This window comes from Ambystoma mexicanum, chromosome 3q (genome assembly GCF_040938575.1).
Source record: "Ambystoma mexicanum isolate Mex_15411 chromosome 3q, UKY_AmexF1_1, whole genome shotgun sequence".
NCBI lineage: Eukaryota > Metazoa > Chordata > Amphibia > Caudata > Ambystomatidae > Ambystoma > Ambystoma mexicanum.
In genome coordinates, this window is record NC_090926.1 from 26215852 (window position 1) to 26235925 (window position 20074).

General features: G+C 45.2%; 1 protein-coding gene across 1 annotated transcript in view; it reads right to left on the minus strand.

The window, feature by feature from the left end:
- Positions 1 to 3596: 3596 nt before the first annotated feature.
- The window catches only part of KDELR3 (KDEL endoplasmic reticulum protein retention receptor 3), a 79390-nt gene continuing 62912 nt past the window's right edge, over positions 3597 to 20074 (minus strand). The window contains exon 5 of the mRNA XM_069652974.1: positions 3597 to 4116. Within this exon, the coding sequence (XP_069509075.1) occupies positions 4076 to 4116 (41 nt within the window). The 3' untranslated portion in view covers positions 3597 to 4075. The remainder of the gene's footprint in view (positions 4117 to 20074) is intronic.

Here is a 20074-nt window from a genome sequence, read left to right on the forward strand (position 1 = left end):
AAACATTTGCTTTGACCAGGATAAAGTGCACAGTAAAAATGAGGAACAAAGAGTTGATGTCGGTCGCAGCTAGAAGTCTTTAATCTGGACCAGTTTACATTGAGGACAAGCCACATTTTGGTATTGGACGTTACCTTGATTACATCCAACCTCCATATGAGAAATCCCTGTATATTCGTGTAGGATGGGAGCGCTTCATTTAGCATCCTTTACCAAAACCTAGGGTCAAGGCGGATCAGGTATATGCTCATGATGTGGTTTAGGCATGGAATCTGTTATCCACTTTTTGTTTATCTGTGTTAAAATGAAATACTTGAGAATCCGATATTTACGACCTCTTTTTAGGATAGCTAGTTTTCGATCTACTACCAAAACCGTGAAATTATGCAGATCTTTTACTGAGCAACACGTTGTTTTTGCAGTCGCCCGTTATGTTCACAGGGCCTGGTTGTTCAGGTCAAAGTTATTGGGCAAGATTAACAGGAGTTATATTATTTTGATATAGTGATTACATTTTAGGATCTATTGGTAGGTTTTCATTTTAACTTTGGGATTTTATTGAGGCTGCGATTATACTCCTCTTTTTTATCTTTGGCGATGAGTTTACTGAAAATGTTTTAAATCTGGAAAATGACTGATTTTTATTAAATCTCTAGGCCACCATCACTATGTTAATGATGCAGGAAAGCCGACCAGCACACTGCTGATGGTATATTGAAAATCCTCTGCTGCCCATGAAACCCCAAAACGTAGTCTTTTTTACCTATGCAAGCCTTTGTGTGTTGAGAAAGTATCTATGTTGCAGGATATACTGTAGGGCGCCTGGCGATTTCCTGATCTGTCTAGGTAAATGAAATGATAAATTATACAATTGATCAGGTCATCCCAAATGGACGAAAAACTCTTGTGACTCAGAGACGTTTTTGTAAAAATGCTTTACTCATACTGAGTTTTTTAATCGTTACAAATTTGGTAGCCTAATACCTAAATTTGATCCTAATTACATAGGACAAAAACAGACCATTATACATATATGTTCCGTTGAATAGCCAAAGAAATCAATGCACATAAAGGAATAAACAACAGAGACAATTTTTCTAAGACATGTTGTGCAAAGCAGATGGGACCATACATATATTTTTCATCCATTCGGGACGCCCTGATCAATTGTATACTTTATCACCCATGTTGCGGGAGACAGGATGTAGGAACAACTGATAGTATATTGCCTCTAGATCCAGTTTTGCTAACAGCTTGCCTCTTTGTAAGTCAGCTGTAATGTCATCAATAGTTGGCCTTGGACGACACTCCCATTCAGTTGTCTAAATGGGATGATGTCCATGCTAATTCTGTCTGGGTCTTCTTTCTTAGGTTTCATCGATAGAATTATGGGTGATACCCAGTGGATCGAGCCAGAAACTCTCTCAAAAAAAATATCTTTATCTTCTAGTTCCTCCAACTCAAGTTCCATTATCTTTTGTGCATGAAATGTGACTTGGTGGTGTCGTAGAGGCACTGACTGAATTGTTTCTTCAATGTATACAAGGACTGGCTGGACCTTTGGGTACACTACTCCCTCAAAGAATATCTTGCATTTAACCCATAGATTGGAATAAATCCTCCATGTATACTGAAAATGTGAAGTCCACTATGTCCAGTCCACTGCTTCCTTAGGGTTGCACCCCATGAGTGTGGCGTACTTGTTTATGGTCATGAGTGACGTCAGTGGTGAATGCACCTGTATATATGTACTTTAGTTTATGTAAGAGTCATTTGCAGGGATTGCTAAGAAGTTATTTTGGCATGGCATTGATGGATGCCTTCTTGTCTGTACGGACTGGCAGTTCTTTTTATTGTATGGACATCCTACAGCGTGGTTGTCTCTACCTGTGTAGTCTTTCCCCAAGGAACTGCAGAAAGGAAAAATATGTCTTCATCCTATTCGGGTTCATCATCTTCTGGCACGGCTGTGTGGCATTTTCAAATTGTGCGATTCTCGGCTTTGCAGGTAGAGGGTATGGACTTGTGTGTAGCGTGGTAGTGGTGCTCGTGAATGGCAGACTCATGCAAAGTGGTTAGATTTGCCACATCTGCTGCACTTCCGACTTTCTTTGGGACACAAACCATGGAAGGAGATGAATCCTCCACAGGATGGTGGCTGTGGTGGAGGTGTCATCTGAAACTGGCGAGATGCACTCCCTGTCACTCTACTTACTTCCTCAAGATGGAGAGTTTGCAGCACTGTTTCCATTTGTGACGCTCGGCCTTGGCCACTTCGTGAGAGCAACCTTAATCTAATGTACCTTTTAGGGAGATGCCTGGCTCCCTGAAGGTCTGTCACATTAACTTTGCCAAACAAGCACCCTTGGATGAGCTGAGCCTCATGCTTGTCATGTGCTTCAATAAGGGTACATGTGAAAGCTAGTTAACATAGCCACGCAAAGTATGCACCCAATGACTAATCTCCCCATGTCTGGCCTGCCCCAGGCGAAACCTCTCATGCTGCTGTCATCGTCCCTTTAGGCATAAGATTGGAACTCGGAGGTACAGTCACGTCAAAGGTCTCAGTCAAACACTTCCTACACCCAGTAAACAGTCAAGAGCTCAACCCAAAATGGAAGACGCCCTCCATGATTTGCTTCCATTTTCAAAAGTGTCCCCATCTTCCCTGGGCAGTTGGTAATCATTTAATGCAATGCATTCCCATGAGCAGTCACAGCTGCTTCATAGATACAAGTTCAAGTCACAAGAAAGAGGAGATCACCTAGTTCACGCACTTTGCTCTTGTGACTCGCAAGAGCAATGTTAAAACTGATTTCAATTTTGTTTTTTTTACATTACAGATCTTTTTTTTAATTTGGCGCAAACTGCATATTTATGTTGCACCAGTTGCTCAACTGCAAATTCAGTTATGCCCCCTTCAGTAAAATGTGTGTAGGTCCTATTGTGTTATTTCAAAATTCTCTTGTACAGCTTTATGGATGTTGGCTGAATCCCAGTACGATCAACATTCCATGCCAGTGTCTTCACCCGTGCACCCATGGCCAGTTGAGCTCCATGATACAAACCTCACAAAGCCTCATTTTTTTAGGTTTTCGTGATGCCATAGTGTGCTTTTTTGTTGTTTGGTATTACTGTACCATGAATTCCCCATGTTTGCCCCGGAAATTGCATCAGATCCTGCCAACAATGGTATTGTTTTCCATGGGGAAATCAGACCACGACGGCAGATTAGCAGTTTCAGCACTGTGTGTTAACTATAGGGCCCCAGAGCTTAATCTCACTGGGACAGGCTGGTTCACATAGCTAGAGGCAGCATAGAACCACACCACACCAGACAGGCTGCTCCAGTCCAGGTTGTAAAATGGAGGGGAGAGACAGCTCCACAGTCCCAGGTAACCCAATACCAATGTCAGAGCTGACTCCCCCCCACACCCCCCCCCCAGAGAATGGACCTGCATAAGGAGGCAAACATAAATGCGTTAGCCTAAAAAGCTACCACCCTCCGAAGATTGCTTTTAGTTTTAAAAAAACAAACAAACTGCAAATTACAATTGGCGATGTCTCTATAGATTATTAAGGACAGGCTTTTCCAATTCTTGGTGTTGATGGTGAATTCAGATTTTATTGAAAATGTTCAGTGTTACATAAAAAGCAAATAAAATATTACACAGTGAAAAAAAGAGAGTTTTCCCTACATGCTCATCTCGGAATTCCTTTTCGTCATAACTGTACAACATGTACCCCAGTCTGAAAACGATGCAGCCCCTCCACACATCTAGTGTGTTCACAAGTTGTGCACCCTCTCACGGGTTCAGCCACCCACCCAAAGAAAGAATAGAAAACATAAATATATTCCTAAAAAAGTACTTCTTTCAGACACCCAACCCGGCAGAAAAAGCGATCTGAAAATTCGGACCATAAGAGCCAATGTGTGTCCTTAGCAGCACCCCGGGGGAAAGCCTTCCTGCACAGAGCCGGAGACCATGGCCATGGTTCTGCGCCCTGTAGCAAAGACCCCAAAAGTAGATGTGCGGGGAGCTCTGCTGTCGTCCACGTCGAGGAGTGAGAGTCGTTACACTGGCATCGGGAGGCTCAGCTTCTTCCCTTTCAGAACTGGAGACCAAAGAAGAGAGAGTGGAAGATTGTTAGTGAAAGTCGAGAAGAAATCTGCGCACGGGCAGAGGGAGCCGTATGACATGGCTGACATGGCTGTCTCTCAGTGATAAATAAAACTCATTCTATAGTGCTCGTTTTTCAACAAATTCACCACTTGCTCTCCTAACTTCAAGAAGCCAGCTCACACTCCCATTCTCTTTCCACTCCACTCCACAACCGCAAATGCTCTTAACTTCAGTGAGGTCCTCTCATTCGCCCATTCTATAGCCTTCCCTTCCTTGGCTCCAACCAAACACTCCCCTGACTTCGCTCAGCCCTCATTATCCTTTTGCTTTGTTGACCATCTTCAAACACAAGCTTAACCACCTTGAAGTGGTCTTCTGACAATGCTTGCCAAGCTCTCTTAGCCACCTCTACGTATAAGCTCTTCTACAGTTCTTGAGGACTTCTTGCTTCGCGGATATTCTTTCCTCCATCCACCCTCCCCATCACAAGTCTCTTCTCACCCTTCCGGTTTTCCAGAATCCATTACTGTAACCTGCATATCCTGCCTAGATTTACAATCTGTGAATATTCTCTGCCATCATTGAAGATGTAACTTCCATTCTAAAATGCTACATCAGTCTTCAGGCCCCAGCAACCTGCTGCAGCTTTAAAATATCAAAGCTTTGCCGAGGAAAAAGACTCCTGCAATGCACTGCACTAATTGCCACACTTAACAGACCATATGGTCTCTGACAAGGGACTATGCCTTTTTTTGGGATTTTCAATTATTTGTTTACATAGGCCTTCTTTTGGCTTGATTGTGTTTGTTATTTTAAGTCCACGTTTTCTATTGTTTTTCTACACCACGTGGTTTATTTTCGTGCAGTTTATCTTGCAGTTTTATTAGAGTACTGCAGTCATTATTTTTTTATTTTAATCATAACACATTTCTAAATGTGGTATCACAGGAGTAAAACATTTGGTAATCTTAGGTGAATCATCATAACATCAATTACCAGTATAGTGCAGAATAACAGTTCCACTTCTACTGAAATAAAATCCTCCAGACCCATTATGCATTATTTATCCCCAAACTGCCTAGTTTGACTAAAATATCTTTGACAGTTTAGCTCTATGTATTACAGCAATATCTTTGGTGTTGTTTACATGCTCGATAAAGGGAGGGAGACAAGGTGCCAACATATGGGTGGGACTCCTTCTTCAGAGTTTCATCACTAGTCTACTCCATAAATTGGCACAAAAAAGATGCAATGGGGGAGGCCTAGGAGATTTTCACAGCAAAGGCTATCATCAATAGGGCTTCCTGAAACATCTGCATAAATAGCTGCAACTGCGGGCAGCCCCGTCTGTAGAAACTGGTTTCATCAACATCTTCTAGGAGCACAACACTGGAGTCATGGAAGGAGGGTGGGGGATCAGTTTAGCTATTTCTTTGCTAAGAACTAAGTTCTCACAATCCTTCTGCGTAGTTGAGGGTACTCAAAGACAAACACAATCATACCTATGAACAGTATATACATATATACAGAACACCAAACAACAGCTCATGTTTCAGTTCCCAAACATTGCTTTCAGAACTTTCATCAGGAGCAGGACTTCACTCGAAAAAAACATGTGAGGAGCTCCACTCCATGGTCGGAAACAAAGGCATGAATGTCTTTGGTTGAGGTTATTATCTTCACATCTCGATAAACCCTTTTACATTTTGATCCTGTGTTCATGCCTTCGGCCTTCCGAGTCATACCATAGGAAGTTTGCTTAATCTTCTAAAAGGTGTAACATAGGAGACTCTCCCTCGTGGTCAACTGTTTATTAGGGCTGCGAGGAACCAGACTAGCTTCCTTTCCCCTGATGCAGTTCACTGGCTCAGAAATAGGGAATAAATCAATGAATCCCATTTTAATGGGTCAGAAAAGGGGAATACATCCCATCTTGAAAGGGGGAGATGAAGACGTGTTAGTTCGCTGCCCCTACACACTATTCAAAGAAGAAGATTAAGCAAACTTCCTATAAAAAGACTCAGAAGACATGAAGACAGATTTCAAGCAAGAAAGGGCTATACGAGATGTGCAGGGAATAAACCCAACCAAAGGTATTCAGGTCTTTGTTTATGACCATGGAGTGTAGCTCTTAAGTCAAGTCCTGTCTGTGATTTCTTGGGCCAGAGGTTCTGTGGTAGGGCAAAAACCAGGAGGGACACAGGACATCTTTGCTTAGCCCCCCTGGTTATTGTAACTGATTCTGATGTCAGATTATTCATTCAGACCCTAGTCTGGGGCAAAGGTTCACTTCCATATATTAGGTGAAGTTAGGACCAAAAGTAAATTTATTAAAGGGAGGACCCAGTCCTTTTTCAAAGTCGACTGAGAGTAGGGCAAAGAGGATCCCGATTGTTTTAAAATGTCAACTGCATCCAATACACTACAGATATTGTCCTGGGCATGCCTTCCAAAGACAAATCCCATTTGGTCAGTGTCTGCATAAGGATTTGCGGGGCCGGACCTCTCAACAACAAGTTTGAGTAAATACTAGCACCATAATTTAACACTGCAAAGGGGCAGTAGCAGGTGCCAAGTTGGGGGACAGCCTATGGGTTTACAATTAGGGACATTGTTGATTCTTCCATTCTTGGGCCTCGTTTCCTAAAAGCTATTATATAATTCTACCATATGGGGGAGTAAGCAATCTTGAAAAATAAATTTAAGGTGTGCAGTTGTTTTATCAAAGTAAATGACTCCATACTAATTTACTTCGAAAGAATTACTGAGTGACGAGGTAAATATAAATATTTGTTTTAAGGGCTAGGAGGTATAGGGAGGGTGGGGTGGGTAGAGTGGTGACAGTAGTCAAAGGATGAGGAGAGTGTAGGGGCACACACATTAAAAAGAAAATGCAAAAAAAGACAAAGGGCCTCATTACACGGATGGCGGTAGGGATTTAACGTTACTGGTAATGTATTACGGGTAACGTTAAATCCCCATGTGGATCACGACCCGGCACACTGCTATTAGCGGCACCGCTAATTACGGTGCCACTAATAGCGGGCAGGCCGCGGGCGCGCGACCCTCCATCCCGTTAATTACGCCATGCCGCTATTAGCACAGCATCACAAGGCCAGTGCACATGCTAATAGTGGCATGGTAAATCCCCCCAAACCCCTTACCACCATGGTGCAAATACCGGCATCGCGGACCACCCGTTAAGGGAAATGAGCAGTGTTCCCACCTGCCACAGGTGGACCAAAGCAGCACAGGTGAAGGCAATGGAGACTGTGGCAGCTCAAAAAGAGCACACCACGCCCCTTCCCACACCCCTCCCCACACCAAGATGGTTCCAATACTGGCAGCATTACATGGCCTGGAGGACCTCATTGCAGCGCAGCTGCTACAACAACAGGCAGCACAAAGGAGACGCAGGAGGAGGAGGAGGAGGAGGAGGAGGAGGAGGGCAAGACAGGCACAGCAGGCACCACAACGGCACCTAATCATACCACAGAGGCACCCACCAATACCCAGGATCATAGCCATTCCATTCAACCTGACCCCTGAGCAGATACACACCCTGTACCGTCTGGACAGGGCTACCATCACCAGAATCGTGGACATGATCCACGACGACATTGTGAGCCTCATAGACCTCAGAACTGCCATCCCCCCGCTACTGAAGGTGGTGAGTGTGCTCCACTTCCTGGCCACAGGCACCTATCAGCATACAGTGGGACAGATGCATGGCATCTCACAACCAGTATTCTCACGCACGCTGAACCAGGTACTCGATGCACTCCTGAAGCATGCACCTGAACACATATCCATGCCACAGACTGCCCAGGAGATTGCAAACACAAAAGTTGGCTTCTATTCACTGGCAGGCATTCCAAGTTGCATCGGGGCCATCGACTGTACCCATGTGGAATTGGTGGTCCCACATCACAATGAAGTAGTGTACCGAAACAGGAAGCAATTCCACTCTATCAATGTCCAAATGGTATGTGACGCCACAAGATAATCACACATTGCTGTGCCAGATTCCCAGGATCAACACATGATTCCATGGTTCTGCGGAACTCAACTATCCCACGCTACATGGAGCGACACACCGGACAACGTTCGTGGCTACTTGGTGAGTAGCAGGGCAAGCACATGGCAGCGTGATTTGGGGGGGGGGGAGAGATACATACTCCAACTGGGTGTGAATGGGGGGGGGAGAGATACATACTCCAACTGGGTGTGAATGGGGGGGGGGGGGAGAGATACATACTCCAACTGGGTGTTGACTGGCGTCCGTAGGGAAAATGGACATACAGATGTACGCCAATGTCCTTCAGGGAAGGCCACGATGTACTTGAGAAGAACCCACATGCAATTCGAAGGTGCACAACATTGAGAACAATGCAGGTTGCAAAATATCACACATCCATCCACATTGTACATCATGCCACGCCACATATAACACAAATCAGCAACATGGCGTCAAGACCGTAATACAGAATCAGTGCAGCACAACATCAATTCAGAAACGCGCCCTTGAATGTATGCAAAGGGATCACCCCTAGACATAGCACTGAACCACACACCTATGGCACCACTGAAGTGATGCTTCACAGCATGGCAACATCGGCGTCAGGATGTCAGTACACTAGCAGTGTGTTACCTAATTTGGATTGGCCAGGGACACCTAAGACCTGGCCTCACCCAGGACATGTCAATTACTGTTGGAGGCATGAATGTGGCATTTCTACTTGCAGGGTCGACCTCCCCCTTGCACGTTGCTGTCACACAGACCATCTGCATGTATGCTGTCATTTCAGTACTTGAATCACAATGCAATGTCAATTTGTGTGATGTGAACAGGCCGATCTTGAGGTGAACAGTAACAGGACCCCGTTCATTCCCCCATACAGGTGATGCGGGCTATCCCCTGAAGACCTGGCTCCTCACACCTGTACGGAACCTACAGAACAGGCACGAGGAGGAATACAATCGTGCACATACCCATACCCGCATCGAGATCGAGCAGACTTTTGGACTTTTGAAGTCACGTTTTAGGTGCATTAGCAGGTCTGGTGGTGCTCTCCTGTATGGACATGAGAAGGTGGGCAAGATCACCATGGCATGTGTCATACTGCACAATATGTGTATCAGACGGAATGTGCCACTGCCCCCTGACGTTGAAATAGAAGCACCTGATGAGGATGATGATGGTGATGAGGACGGAGGTGAAGGGGATGCAGGTGTTGCAAGAGGGGAGGGCCAGGAGGGGCGTGCTGTGAGACAGCATCTGATCAACCAAATATTCTGAGGAACATTTTTCCGTACTGTCACATGGATATGGGGGGTAATGCACTGGTGTATGTTTTGAAGCACGCAATGGACCTTGTCGCCAATAAAGTACACACACACAATGAAGATGTCCAAGCCTGTGTTATGATCAGAAACCAGTGTATTGAGTGACATAAAGGTGTAGTAGTGCAAGCCCAAAAACATCCCACCACCCTTCCCCCCTCACAACAGACCCATAACACCCTTCCCACCACCCCCCACAACAGACCCATAACACCCTTCCCACCACCCCCCACAACAGACCCATAACACCCTTCCCACCACCCCCCACAACAGACCCATAACACCCTTCCCACCACCCCCCACAACAGACCCATAACACCCTTCCCACCACCCCCCACTACAGTCCCTCATGTGTCTGCCATGTATTCCCTGGACAATGCATATAGAGGAATCTCCATCAACCCCCTATTTTCCATTGTCCTTGAAAGGATCTTGAGGGTTGCCAGACGTGCGCCTGATGGTGCGCGATGAGCGCCTGAGGGGGCTTGTTTGTCTCGACCCGGAAGATGAGGACGGGGCAGACTGGCCTTGTTGGGAAAAGTGGCGGTCCATAGTGTCAGCCATGCGGACAAGGACCTCCCTGAGCCTCGCTATCTCATCGCATAGCCTGTCGGTGTTGGCGTCCATCCGCTCAGTGCAGTGCCTCGCCGCCTCGACAATGTTCTCTCTGAGATTGGCAGCCTCCTCAACATGCTGGCCGACCAGCACAATCAGCTCGTTTTGGCGCTGCAGGATGGTGGTGAGTTGGGGGGCAGTGCTGGGTGACCGTGCACTGGATGCTGTGCCCTCCGATGCATCCACTGCAGCAGGTGATGGTAACATGGGGGACATGATTGCAGGGTTGGTGTCCTCAACAGTCCCATCAGACCCAGGGGTCTAGAATGGCACAGGCGCTAGGGTTCTAGGGGGGCTTGGGGTGTGCATCTCCATGTGCTGGCCTAGGGTGTCCTCTGGATCGGATAGGGGGCAGTGGCGGCTGCCTCACCAGCGGAGCTAGCCGCAGCTGATGGTGGTCACTCGGTGGCTGGCATTGGTGCCAGTGGGTTCACCTCCGGTGGTGGGGCCGCAGTTGGTGGTGCAGCTACTACTGCCCTGGCAGTGGCACCATGACAATGTTTCCTACCCGTCAGGTGTGCCCTTGCCCCCTTGCCCCTGGATGTTGTTGGGGTATCCTCCGGCTCCTGTGCCCTTGCCATCTTGCATGTAGCTGGTGCCCTTGATGCATCAGCGGCATCCTCCCCATCTGTATGTGAGCCTGTGAGGGACGAGAAGGGGGATATCATTGGTTGCGATTCAATTTACTTAATGAAGATTACATGAATGATGCAGTTGTGGCCATTGGGACTCAGTGGTTGTGGATGCAGGTGATGTGCCAGTTCAGTGCCTCATCCATGCATGGGTGTGTTTGGGACTTGTCTCTGGTGATGTGTGCATGTGTGTGTGTTTGGGTCTGACACTGACATGGTGAGGGATGGATGCATGTGTGGATGTGTGTCCATGCATGAGAGGAGTCTGTGCTCACATACGGGGGTAACAGTACATTCACACCGCATCCTGTCATGTGTACACTCACCTCCATCTGAAGTGGTAGCCACGCCGATCTCCATGTTGCCCACTCCATCAATGGATTCAACGGCAATCATGTTTGCGCATGTCTCCTCCCATTCCTTCATCCGGATTGGTGAGCCATCTCCACCGGCACTGGCAATGCGGTGGTTCTCAGCCAGGATGCCCCTCACCCGCAGCCAGAGGTCGTCCCACCTCTTCTTGCATTCGCGCACGGTGCGCGTGCTGGTGCCCACAGCACTGACTTTGAGTGCTACCTCCTCCCAGATGGATTTTTTCTTCAGCAAGGTTGGCCGGCGCATGTCATTTGCAAAGACTACCTCTGCATGCTCTGCAAGGGTCTGTGTTAACATGACCAATTCCTCATTGGTATATTTTTCCTTGCGCTGCCTGTCACTGGTTTTCTTCAGAGCCTTGGGCATGATGCAGGTGTCCCAGATGAATTTGCACAGCTCCCAACTCAAAACAGGTCCAGGGGGCAGAGAATGGCAATGGATTGTGTTTTTAAAGATGGCCTTTCCCGTTCCTGTGCGATGACGCTATTTCCGGTTCCGCAATTTAACAGTCACCGCTAATAGCGGTGACCGCTAATGGCGCGAGGGCGGAGGTGCTAGCTGCACTTTCGCGGAAGGCGGTAAATGACTTTTTGGGGACTTTAGCGGCATGGCGGTAGGGTCATTAACGGCATGGCGCTATGCTCGTGTCCGCGTACTCGTAATGGTACGCCATTAGCGCCCTCTTGCGAGGGCGGACACGTTAATAGCGCCATGCCGCTAATTTGCAGTTTTTAGCGCACAACGTGTAATGAGGCCCAAAGTAATTCTGTCGCAGTAAATTACTGTAGACTAATTTACTTTGATAAAACAACATACAACCCTTTTTTTAAAACAGGGTAAATTGGCCATCCAGACCAGGGGACTCTAACTGAAAAAAACACCTCCCTGTGTCACCATCAACTCCATCAGCACTCCATCATCCACGACTACACGAAAACCGATGCTCGGCAATGTCTGCTAAGCAATTGACCACCCCACAGAAATCGCGATCTGCTCACCACACATGACTTGGATGCCATCTTCATTACCGAGAGCTGGATGACATCGGACTCCACCACATCTTAGACGTCCTCCTCACAATACTACAGAATTCTACATCAAGACCATCTAAACAAGATGGGCGGCGTCCTCGTCGTCATTCACGAAGCATCAAGGGCACCCACCCAACTGGATGCTGCCACCATCGGCTTCTTCAAAAAACTTTGCTTCGACTTTACACTCTTCCCAATGGACATAGTCACATACCATCTCATCTACAGACCACCCAATCCCTCAACATCCTCCATCGGAGATTACACAATCTTGGTCACCAACATGTTCCCACCAGCAACCAAGTCAATGAAAGAAGACCTGCACTGTCTTCTCGACACTCTGAACCTCATAAAGAATATGAAAGACCCAACTCACAGGAAAGTTAATATCCTGGACCTCATCATCACTGCCCTGTCCACCATCCATCATAGCTGACCAATACTGCTGGAGTGGTCAGACCATCTAGAAATCCCCTTTGACATTAGGCCCAGAATCCTAGCCAAATTCACCCATCTGAAAAGTAGCAAACAAGCTTTCAGATCATTCAAGAACTTTCCAGTAAGACCTTGCCACCCTCCACCTAACATGAGCTGATCTGCTGCAGACGAAACAGGACTGCGACTTGCTTCTCCAAGAACTCAACACAACCCTCACAACCAACAGCAATCGCCATGCCGCAGTGAAACAACGCACCCTCAAGCCTAAACCCCTGCAACATAGTAATTTCAAGAAACATCAGAAAACAAGAAAAGGTTTGGCTGCAGGGTATCCGGCATCGCCCTGCTCAAAGAACCTTGTGCTACAGACAGCAGACTGGCCACCACTTCAAGGCCAACTACTACCAAAACACCATAGCCAGGGTCAACAATGAAAGAAGAGCCCTCTTCAAAGCCATCAAACACTGCATCAACCCTATGGTCAACTGACCCATATTGCACTTATCGAAACACCCTCCACCATTGACTCTTTCTTCAAATTCAGCATGATCCGGCAGCACATTTACAGCAATGGTACCACTGACAGCACACTACAAATGCCATCTCACAAAACCATCACTGCAAAGAAAACATTCAAGACAATCATCATGGAAAACCTCACTGCCACCTTAGCATTTCCCTGGGCCACATTGAATGTGGACGACTTCCTCTCTGATTTTGTACTCAAGACCCTTCTGACTGAAGCACTCCTCCCTTACCTGAGAATCAACAGCCCCCTCACACAAGGCACCTTCCTCATCGACCCTCAAGAACAAACAAATCCTTCTGCTTCTCAAGAAACCAACACTGGACCCTGATGACCTCAGCTATTATCGCCCTATCATCCATCTTCCTTTCCTAGGTAAGATTCATGATAAAACAGTAGGCACAAAACTTCTACAACATATCAAATACAACAACCTTTTTCAGTCCTGCCATATGGCTTCCGACCCAGAGGCAGCGCTGAAACATCTAGTATTCGACATTGCCCTTAACATAATTGATGAAGGCCACCCGTACCTTCTGGTTCTCCTCAACCACTGAGGAGCATTCGATACAGTAGACCACCAGACAATCAATGAAATTCTACATTGTTGCTTGGGGATCAACAAGATTGGCCTTACCTGGTTCAAATCCTAGTTTAGTTTAGTTTAGTTAAGTTATTCATTTGTAATGTGCACCAGACCCAGGGGTAACAGGGCGCAGCAGTTACAGAAAATGTGAAGCTTGTTTGACAGGTTACATATTTAGCATAACAGTGGTGATTACACAATAAAATATATACAATATATACAAGTTGGTTACAGTATCTTACATGGTGCCAGTAACAGCGAATAGGTGTGATACATGTTAGCATATAGACAAGTGGAAGTGGAGGTACTGGAGTAGGATCCAGACTAGGGATAGGTGGAGGGGGGCAGTTAGATGTCATTCGACTTGAGCCAGTTGATGTAGCTTTGTCGGAACTTAGGGTAAGATTGGTCTTCTCTAATGTGGTGTGGTAGGGAGTTCCATAATTGGGCAGCTTTGACGTGGAAGCTATTTCCACCCACCTTGACGAGCCTAAATCTGGGGATGGTGATGCAGTTGGTATTGATAAGTCTTGAGAGTCTAGTGGAGGATCTTCTTTGGAATCTCTGTTAGTGAGATAGCTGGGGGCAGCATTGTTCAGAGCCTTGTGTGTAAGGGAGGCTGTTTTTAGTTGGATCTTGTTAAGGGTAGAGAGCCAATTGTTTTGACGCCTTAACGCGGAGATGTGTGACCTTTTGGGCATGCCAAGAGCTGCTCTTAGGGCGCTGTTTTGAAGGATTTAGATCTTTTGGATAGTAGCTTTGTTGGCCCCAATGTAGAGTGCATTGCAGTAGTCTAGCCGAGATAGGATCAGGGCTCTACCTTGCTAACTGCCATCAATTCTTCCAAATGGATTCATCCAGATCACCAACTCTACCCATCACCTGTGGAGTCCTGCAACGATCTATCTCCTCTACCCCGTGATCTTCAACTTTTACAAGGAACTGCTCAGAGCCCTCCTCGCTCCATACAACATCCACATCCGCCAATACTCAGATGACACGCAGTTCTACCCCAAGATATCCTTCATCGAAGACATCCACAGGCTCAAGGTTGCTTCACATTGATCCAGTTTGGATGTCCAGTGCTTACATGAAGCTCAACCCCTCCAAGACTGAATTCCTATTGCTGACCAACAACAGAGAACAGCCCGACATCCAGACATGGCTCTCCAATGTGAGCCTGGAAGGCTTCAAACCCCTGCTGACCCTTGGATTCAACATGGACAGGCATCTCTCTTTCAAGCAGCACATATGAAGGAAGACACAAATGGCTTGGTAACAACTGTTGCTCCTGTGGAAAATCAAGCCGTACATCTCAGAAAAAACTTCAGATCTGCTTTTCAAGGCTTGGTCCTCTCCCAACTGGATTGGAAATGCCCTTCTAAAAGTCCTTCCAGTGACTGGCATCCCTTAGATGTGTTCTAAATGCTGCAGCATGACTCATCAAAGGACTTTGCAAATTTGACCACATCACCCAACCCTCATTGAACTCTACTGGCTCCTGCTGCAAGCTTGTATCATCTTCAAATCCTGCTGTATCATCCGCAAAGCTGTTATCCTGAAGTTGTCCCCAAGATACCTCACTGAGCAACTTTGCATCTCCAAAGACCTATGATCCACCAATGTAGTTCATATATTTTACTCAAGAAACATCGTCCAGCACCCTGGGGTCAACAAAGTCTCCCAACGGTTGGGGCTTTAAATCCAATATTGGTGTGCAGTTAAGTGCGAGGCCGATCCCAGATTATAACAGTACTACCAGAGGTTTTCCCTTTTACAGTCTTAGATTTAAATTGTGTGAATTGCTTAATGCTGGAGGCAGACCAAATCTTGTTTCCTCCCCGCATAGGCCCTGTCATGTCGGTGACATGGATCAAAAGACCAGACTAACTCTAATATTAAGTTTGAATGTTCTTTATTTGGGATTGTGGTGGGGCCAAAATAACAAACAGTGAGGACACATAAAGTGCAACTCTAGGTTTCAGCATTCCCAGGTGGTAGCTAATTGAAATGTAGGAAAACTCAACGTTCCTAATGTCCCTCAGATTGTGGGTGATAACGGGCTTTCCTTTCCAGTAGTGAAAGTGCTGCTCTAAAGGGCAGTCCCAAACAAAACAAAGACATTGGCCCTCATTACAAGGTGGGCGCAAAGGGATACCAGGCACCGGTAATGACACCAGTGCCGGTAATCCCTTTGCGCGCTACTACGAGGTCCCTTTGCTCCTTTGCCCTTATGCACAGCTCCTAAAAGGCAATTAGCTGGCTCACTTGCTCATGGAGTATCTGTTTCAGTTCCTCATAAATCAGTTCCCATGGACGGTAGAAAAATGAGAACACTGAAAGGTGGCCCTAGCAATAAGACCATCAAAGCTTTTTTGCCTATTGCCGACACAAGCACTGATTTATGACACAGAGCCCTTGGAAAGCGATCTGTGCAGGAAGAAAGTAATTTTATTAATGATATTAGCCAATTAGATCTGGCTCTTGAATCAGAAAATGAGCAGCAGGTCTTCAATAGGTTAAATGTATCTGAAAGTCAAATGAACAATCAAGCCAATCCTTCAAATGCTATGTCTTTGCCAGAGGCGTCCTCTTTTCTGACTGAACGTTATTCTGATAGAGAGGAAGATTCGCTTTAATTATTAGGTTCAGCCCCTTGGGCAATCCTACATCACACATACAAGACCATTTTTAAGAAATGTACACACAACAGAAGAGACTGCCTCAAGGGCTAATCTGAATAGTTAAATATAGCAGCTAATTAAATTCAAAAATTATGATACAAATGACCTAGCGCAAGGTACAGAGCCTGAAGTTAGGTTGTCACTACAACTAATATCTAAGCGGCAGATGGAGATTGATTACGGGAAGCCTCATGAAACTGATTTGCCTTGCACAACCGCAGCAACAGTACCATTAAATCTGGAGGCAATGCCAGCAGCTCAGGAGATGCAACAATCGAACTGGGGGCGGAAGCAAACTACCTTGCATGTGGTACCACCAATTTCTTCTGTATCTGTCTCCGTTCAAATTGGTTCATCATCCCAGTCCTTAGAGGAAAATCAGGGACCATGGACGCGCGCCACCAAAACACAAATGGATGGTGTTGCTTCAGAGACCTGTGTGGCATACATGAGATCTAGCCATGGTGGTTCTTCAATATGGAACAATACCCATACTCGTAACCTGAATGCAGTGGGCCCTGATTCAGGGGAAACTCTAAAGAGGGACCATTCACAGCATCTCTTATTTGAGTCTCTTTTTGTACAGAAAAATTGGTTATTTTGAATCATTCAAATGTATTGGTCTTGTTTCATGAAATACTGTGGCTTTGTTTACTGACCTCCAGAGATATAGATAAAGTTTATTGTATTCATGAGGAGAGAACTGATAAGGTGCTGTTAACTATGAAGTCAAAGATTGTAATGAAAATGTTAGTGGCTGAGGTTGACACAATCCGCCAATCTAATCCCCCGCTCCATCCCAGGTAAATAGAGGGTTTAATGATAAATGGCTAAAAATAAAACTCTTGGGGGGCATTTCTTTTGGGTTGATTAGTTGAGGTAGTGGGTCCTCCTTGTCAATCCGTGAACTCCCAAAATGGAATCTTGCGAACGATTTCAGGCAGTTAGGAGAGGGGGACACAGGCATTTAACACAAGGCAAGTATTACAAAAGATGTGTCCACATTCTCATGGAATTCTAGAGGTTAAATAGTTTTTTAAACAACGAAAGGGTGGCCAGAATTCTGACTTCTTATACTATTATATTATTACAGAAGGTCCTGTTAAACACATCAATAGTCATGGATGGTCAGTTGTCATACAACAGAAAGCAGTAATGGCTAAAGAGAGCCACCATCTGGCGGTCTTTTGATAGCGATAAAATCGGAGGTGCTAATGAAGCGTGAAATTCTTTCAAATGAACACTATGGTTTATTAGCATGTAAGATAACTTTAAAAGGAAAAATAAATTCAGTGTCCATTTTGATAGCTAAAATATATTGACTCTCAAAATAATTTTCCACAATTGTAGTAAAATAGGTCAGGGACGTTTCTAATGTAACTAAAACTGGGTTCCAATATATTTTAGCTAAATGTCATAATGCTTATTGTAGGACCCAATTTTTAAGTCTTAGATGAAATATATTTCCAATTGAACACATTCAGTATATATGATTGCAGACCTCTGGTTTGTTGTATTATTGCACTTTTTAGGTCTTTGGTCTCAATTCACGGGTTAAATCCCAGATTTATCTTCATTGTAAGATCTTGCGCAAAATAGTCCTAGATGGACTATTTTGCACGTGATCTTACAATGAAGATAAATCTGGGATTTAACCCGTGAATTGAGACCAAAGACCTAAAAAGTACATTTCCAAACCAGCACCATTGGCCCTGATTTGAAAAAGACGAGGAGATCGTCGAAACACGTGTTATCACAAAGGGCACTGTCAAATGCACAATAAGAGAAAAATTGGGAAAAAAACAGAAAAATAAAAACTAATAACCTATTGGAACACTGAGGAAAGAGGCCATTTGTCTTCTTTTCTCGGCAAAACGTGGGCGCGTGAGACTAAGTCAATGTAACTGCAAGACTTTATTTTTGAATCAAACGGAGTAGAGGAACCAGATACTCCATTGTTACTCTCCCATGCGACCATGAAAAGGAAAACATCAGATACATACAAGGGTGCTGAAGGTCCAACCATAGGAAACCTCCCCCCAATAGGTTCCTCAAAAAACTTTCCATTGTTGTATTATTGCACTGTATGCATGGAAGAAACTTGTATTCAAAATCTTCAGCATTTGTTAATAGACTGTCCTGCATTACAAACTTTGAAAGCTCTTTCATTTGGAAGATTTGCACATAATAAAGGTTGGCTCTCGTCACACTAATTTTGGCTGAGAAAATCGAACCTGTGTTGATAATGGCAGTTTTAAGATTTTTGGGATACTTAAATATGATGCAAATTAGATAATGATGATATAATTTTATCTATTTGGAGCAGCGTGCCAATGAAATGTTTTAAATGGATGTTAACTAAGATATTGATGGAGGATTGCTGAATTTGTTTTTAATTTTTTAATAACAAGTGTTAATAAGGAATATACTTTTTTAGCAATTGTGTCTTTTTGTATTGTAATGTAACATAAAATAAATAAATACATAACCTCCCCAATCGGTCCTTGTTCCTCCAGCCTGTTCCATCACCTGCATAGGACCAGTCGTGCCTGCCAGCACCTCCTTTATCTGACTATCTTCCTCATCCTGACATTCTCCTTCCTCCTACCTTCTGTATCTCACTTTCTCATCCGTAGCCTCCTCTACAAACCTTCTTTGCCAAGAAACTACCTTCCACCTATCCCCTCCTGACAAGCACACATCCTCTGATTGTCTCTGTATGCCTGCTTGTACATGTAAACCTTCTGGCCCCATCCACCAACCTCCTTGTCTCTCTCACTCCTGCTCACTGTCACCAAACTCCTTTAGCTTCCAAATAGTCTCAACCAGCCTCCTTCTCATTGTCTCCAGATGAATCATGTTGATATCCTCTCAGATCTTTCCAAAACTCATATTGACTCTCTCCTCAGTTTCACCAATTTCCTATTTAGTAGCTGCAACCTTCTCATTATCGCCATTGTCTTCTAAATCCTTTCCTACCCCTTCCTATCGCCAAACTCTTCTTTTGTATCATCAGTCATCTCCCCTGTGTTACTAGTCATCAAACCTCAGTCATTGTCCTCCTGTGGGATTGCAAAACTCTTTTTCTGAATCAATCGATCTTTCCCATCACCAAGCTCCTCCTTGCTATCACCACCCTCCAATTCCTCAAAACATTCACAAATCTCCTGCTGTTCCCCAACTACCTCATTGTTCACTGGGGTCTATGGATTGTATAGTGCTCTCCTTCCTCCCACTGGGCTGGGCTCTTGATAAGGGCCTGCACCCATATCCGGTAAGTGAGGTTAAATGGCTGGTATTGATTGCTGCTCCTGTGCTGCTCCTGTGCTTACTATGGACTTCAGAGGCCATCCTGGCTGCCATCTCGGAATACATTGCCCCCTCTCTGTAGTTCTCAGTAGGTCCTTTGAAGGATAGTGCCCCTTTACTTTTCCAGAGTGTGAATCTGAAGCTGGAAAAACCTCTGAGTTTCCTTCTAACTCTGCTGAAGGTAAAAGAATTACTGATTGCTGGTAAAATTGTAACTTTGTATCTTCATGAAGTCATGGCCTAATACATCTGTATCCCCCGCAGGTGCTCTGGAATCTCCATGGGAGGCTTTACATACATTGCAGAATGTATCTTTTCTCTTAGCTTAGATCCCCTTTCCAATGTTGAAGATTTTACAAACACAGCAGTCAGGCACCCTTTCCATTGTGAACAAGGTTTTTCGTCATTGTT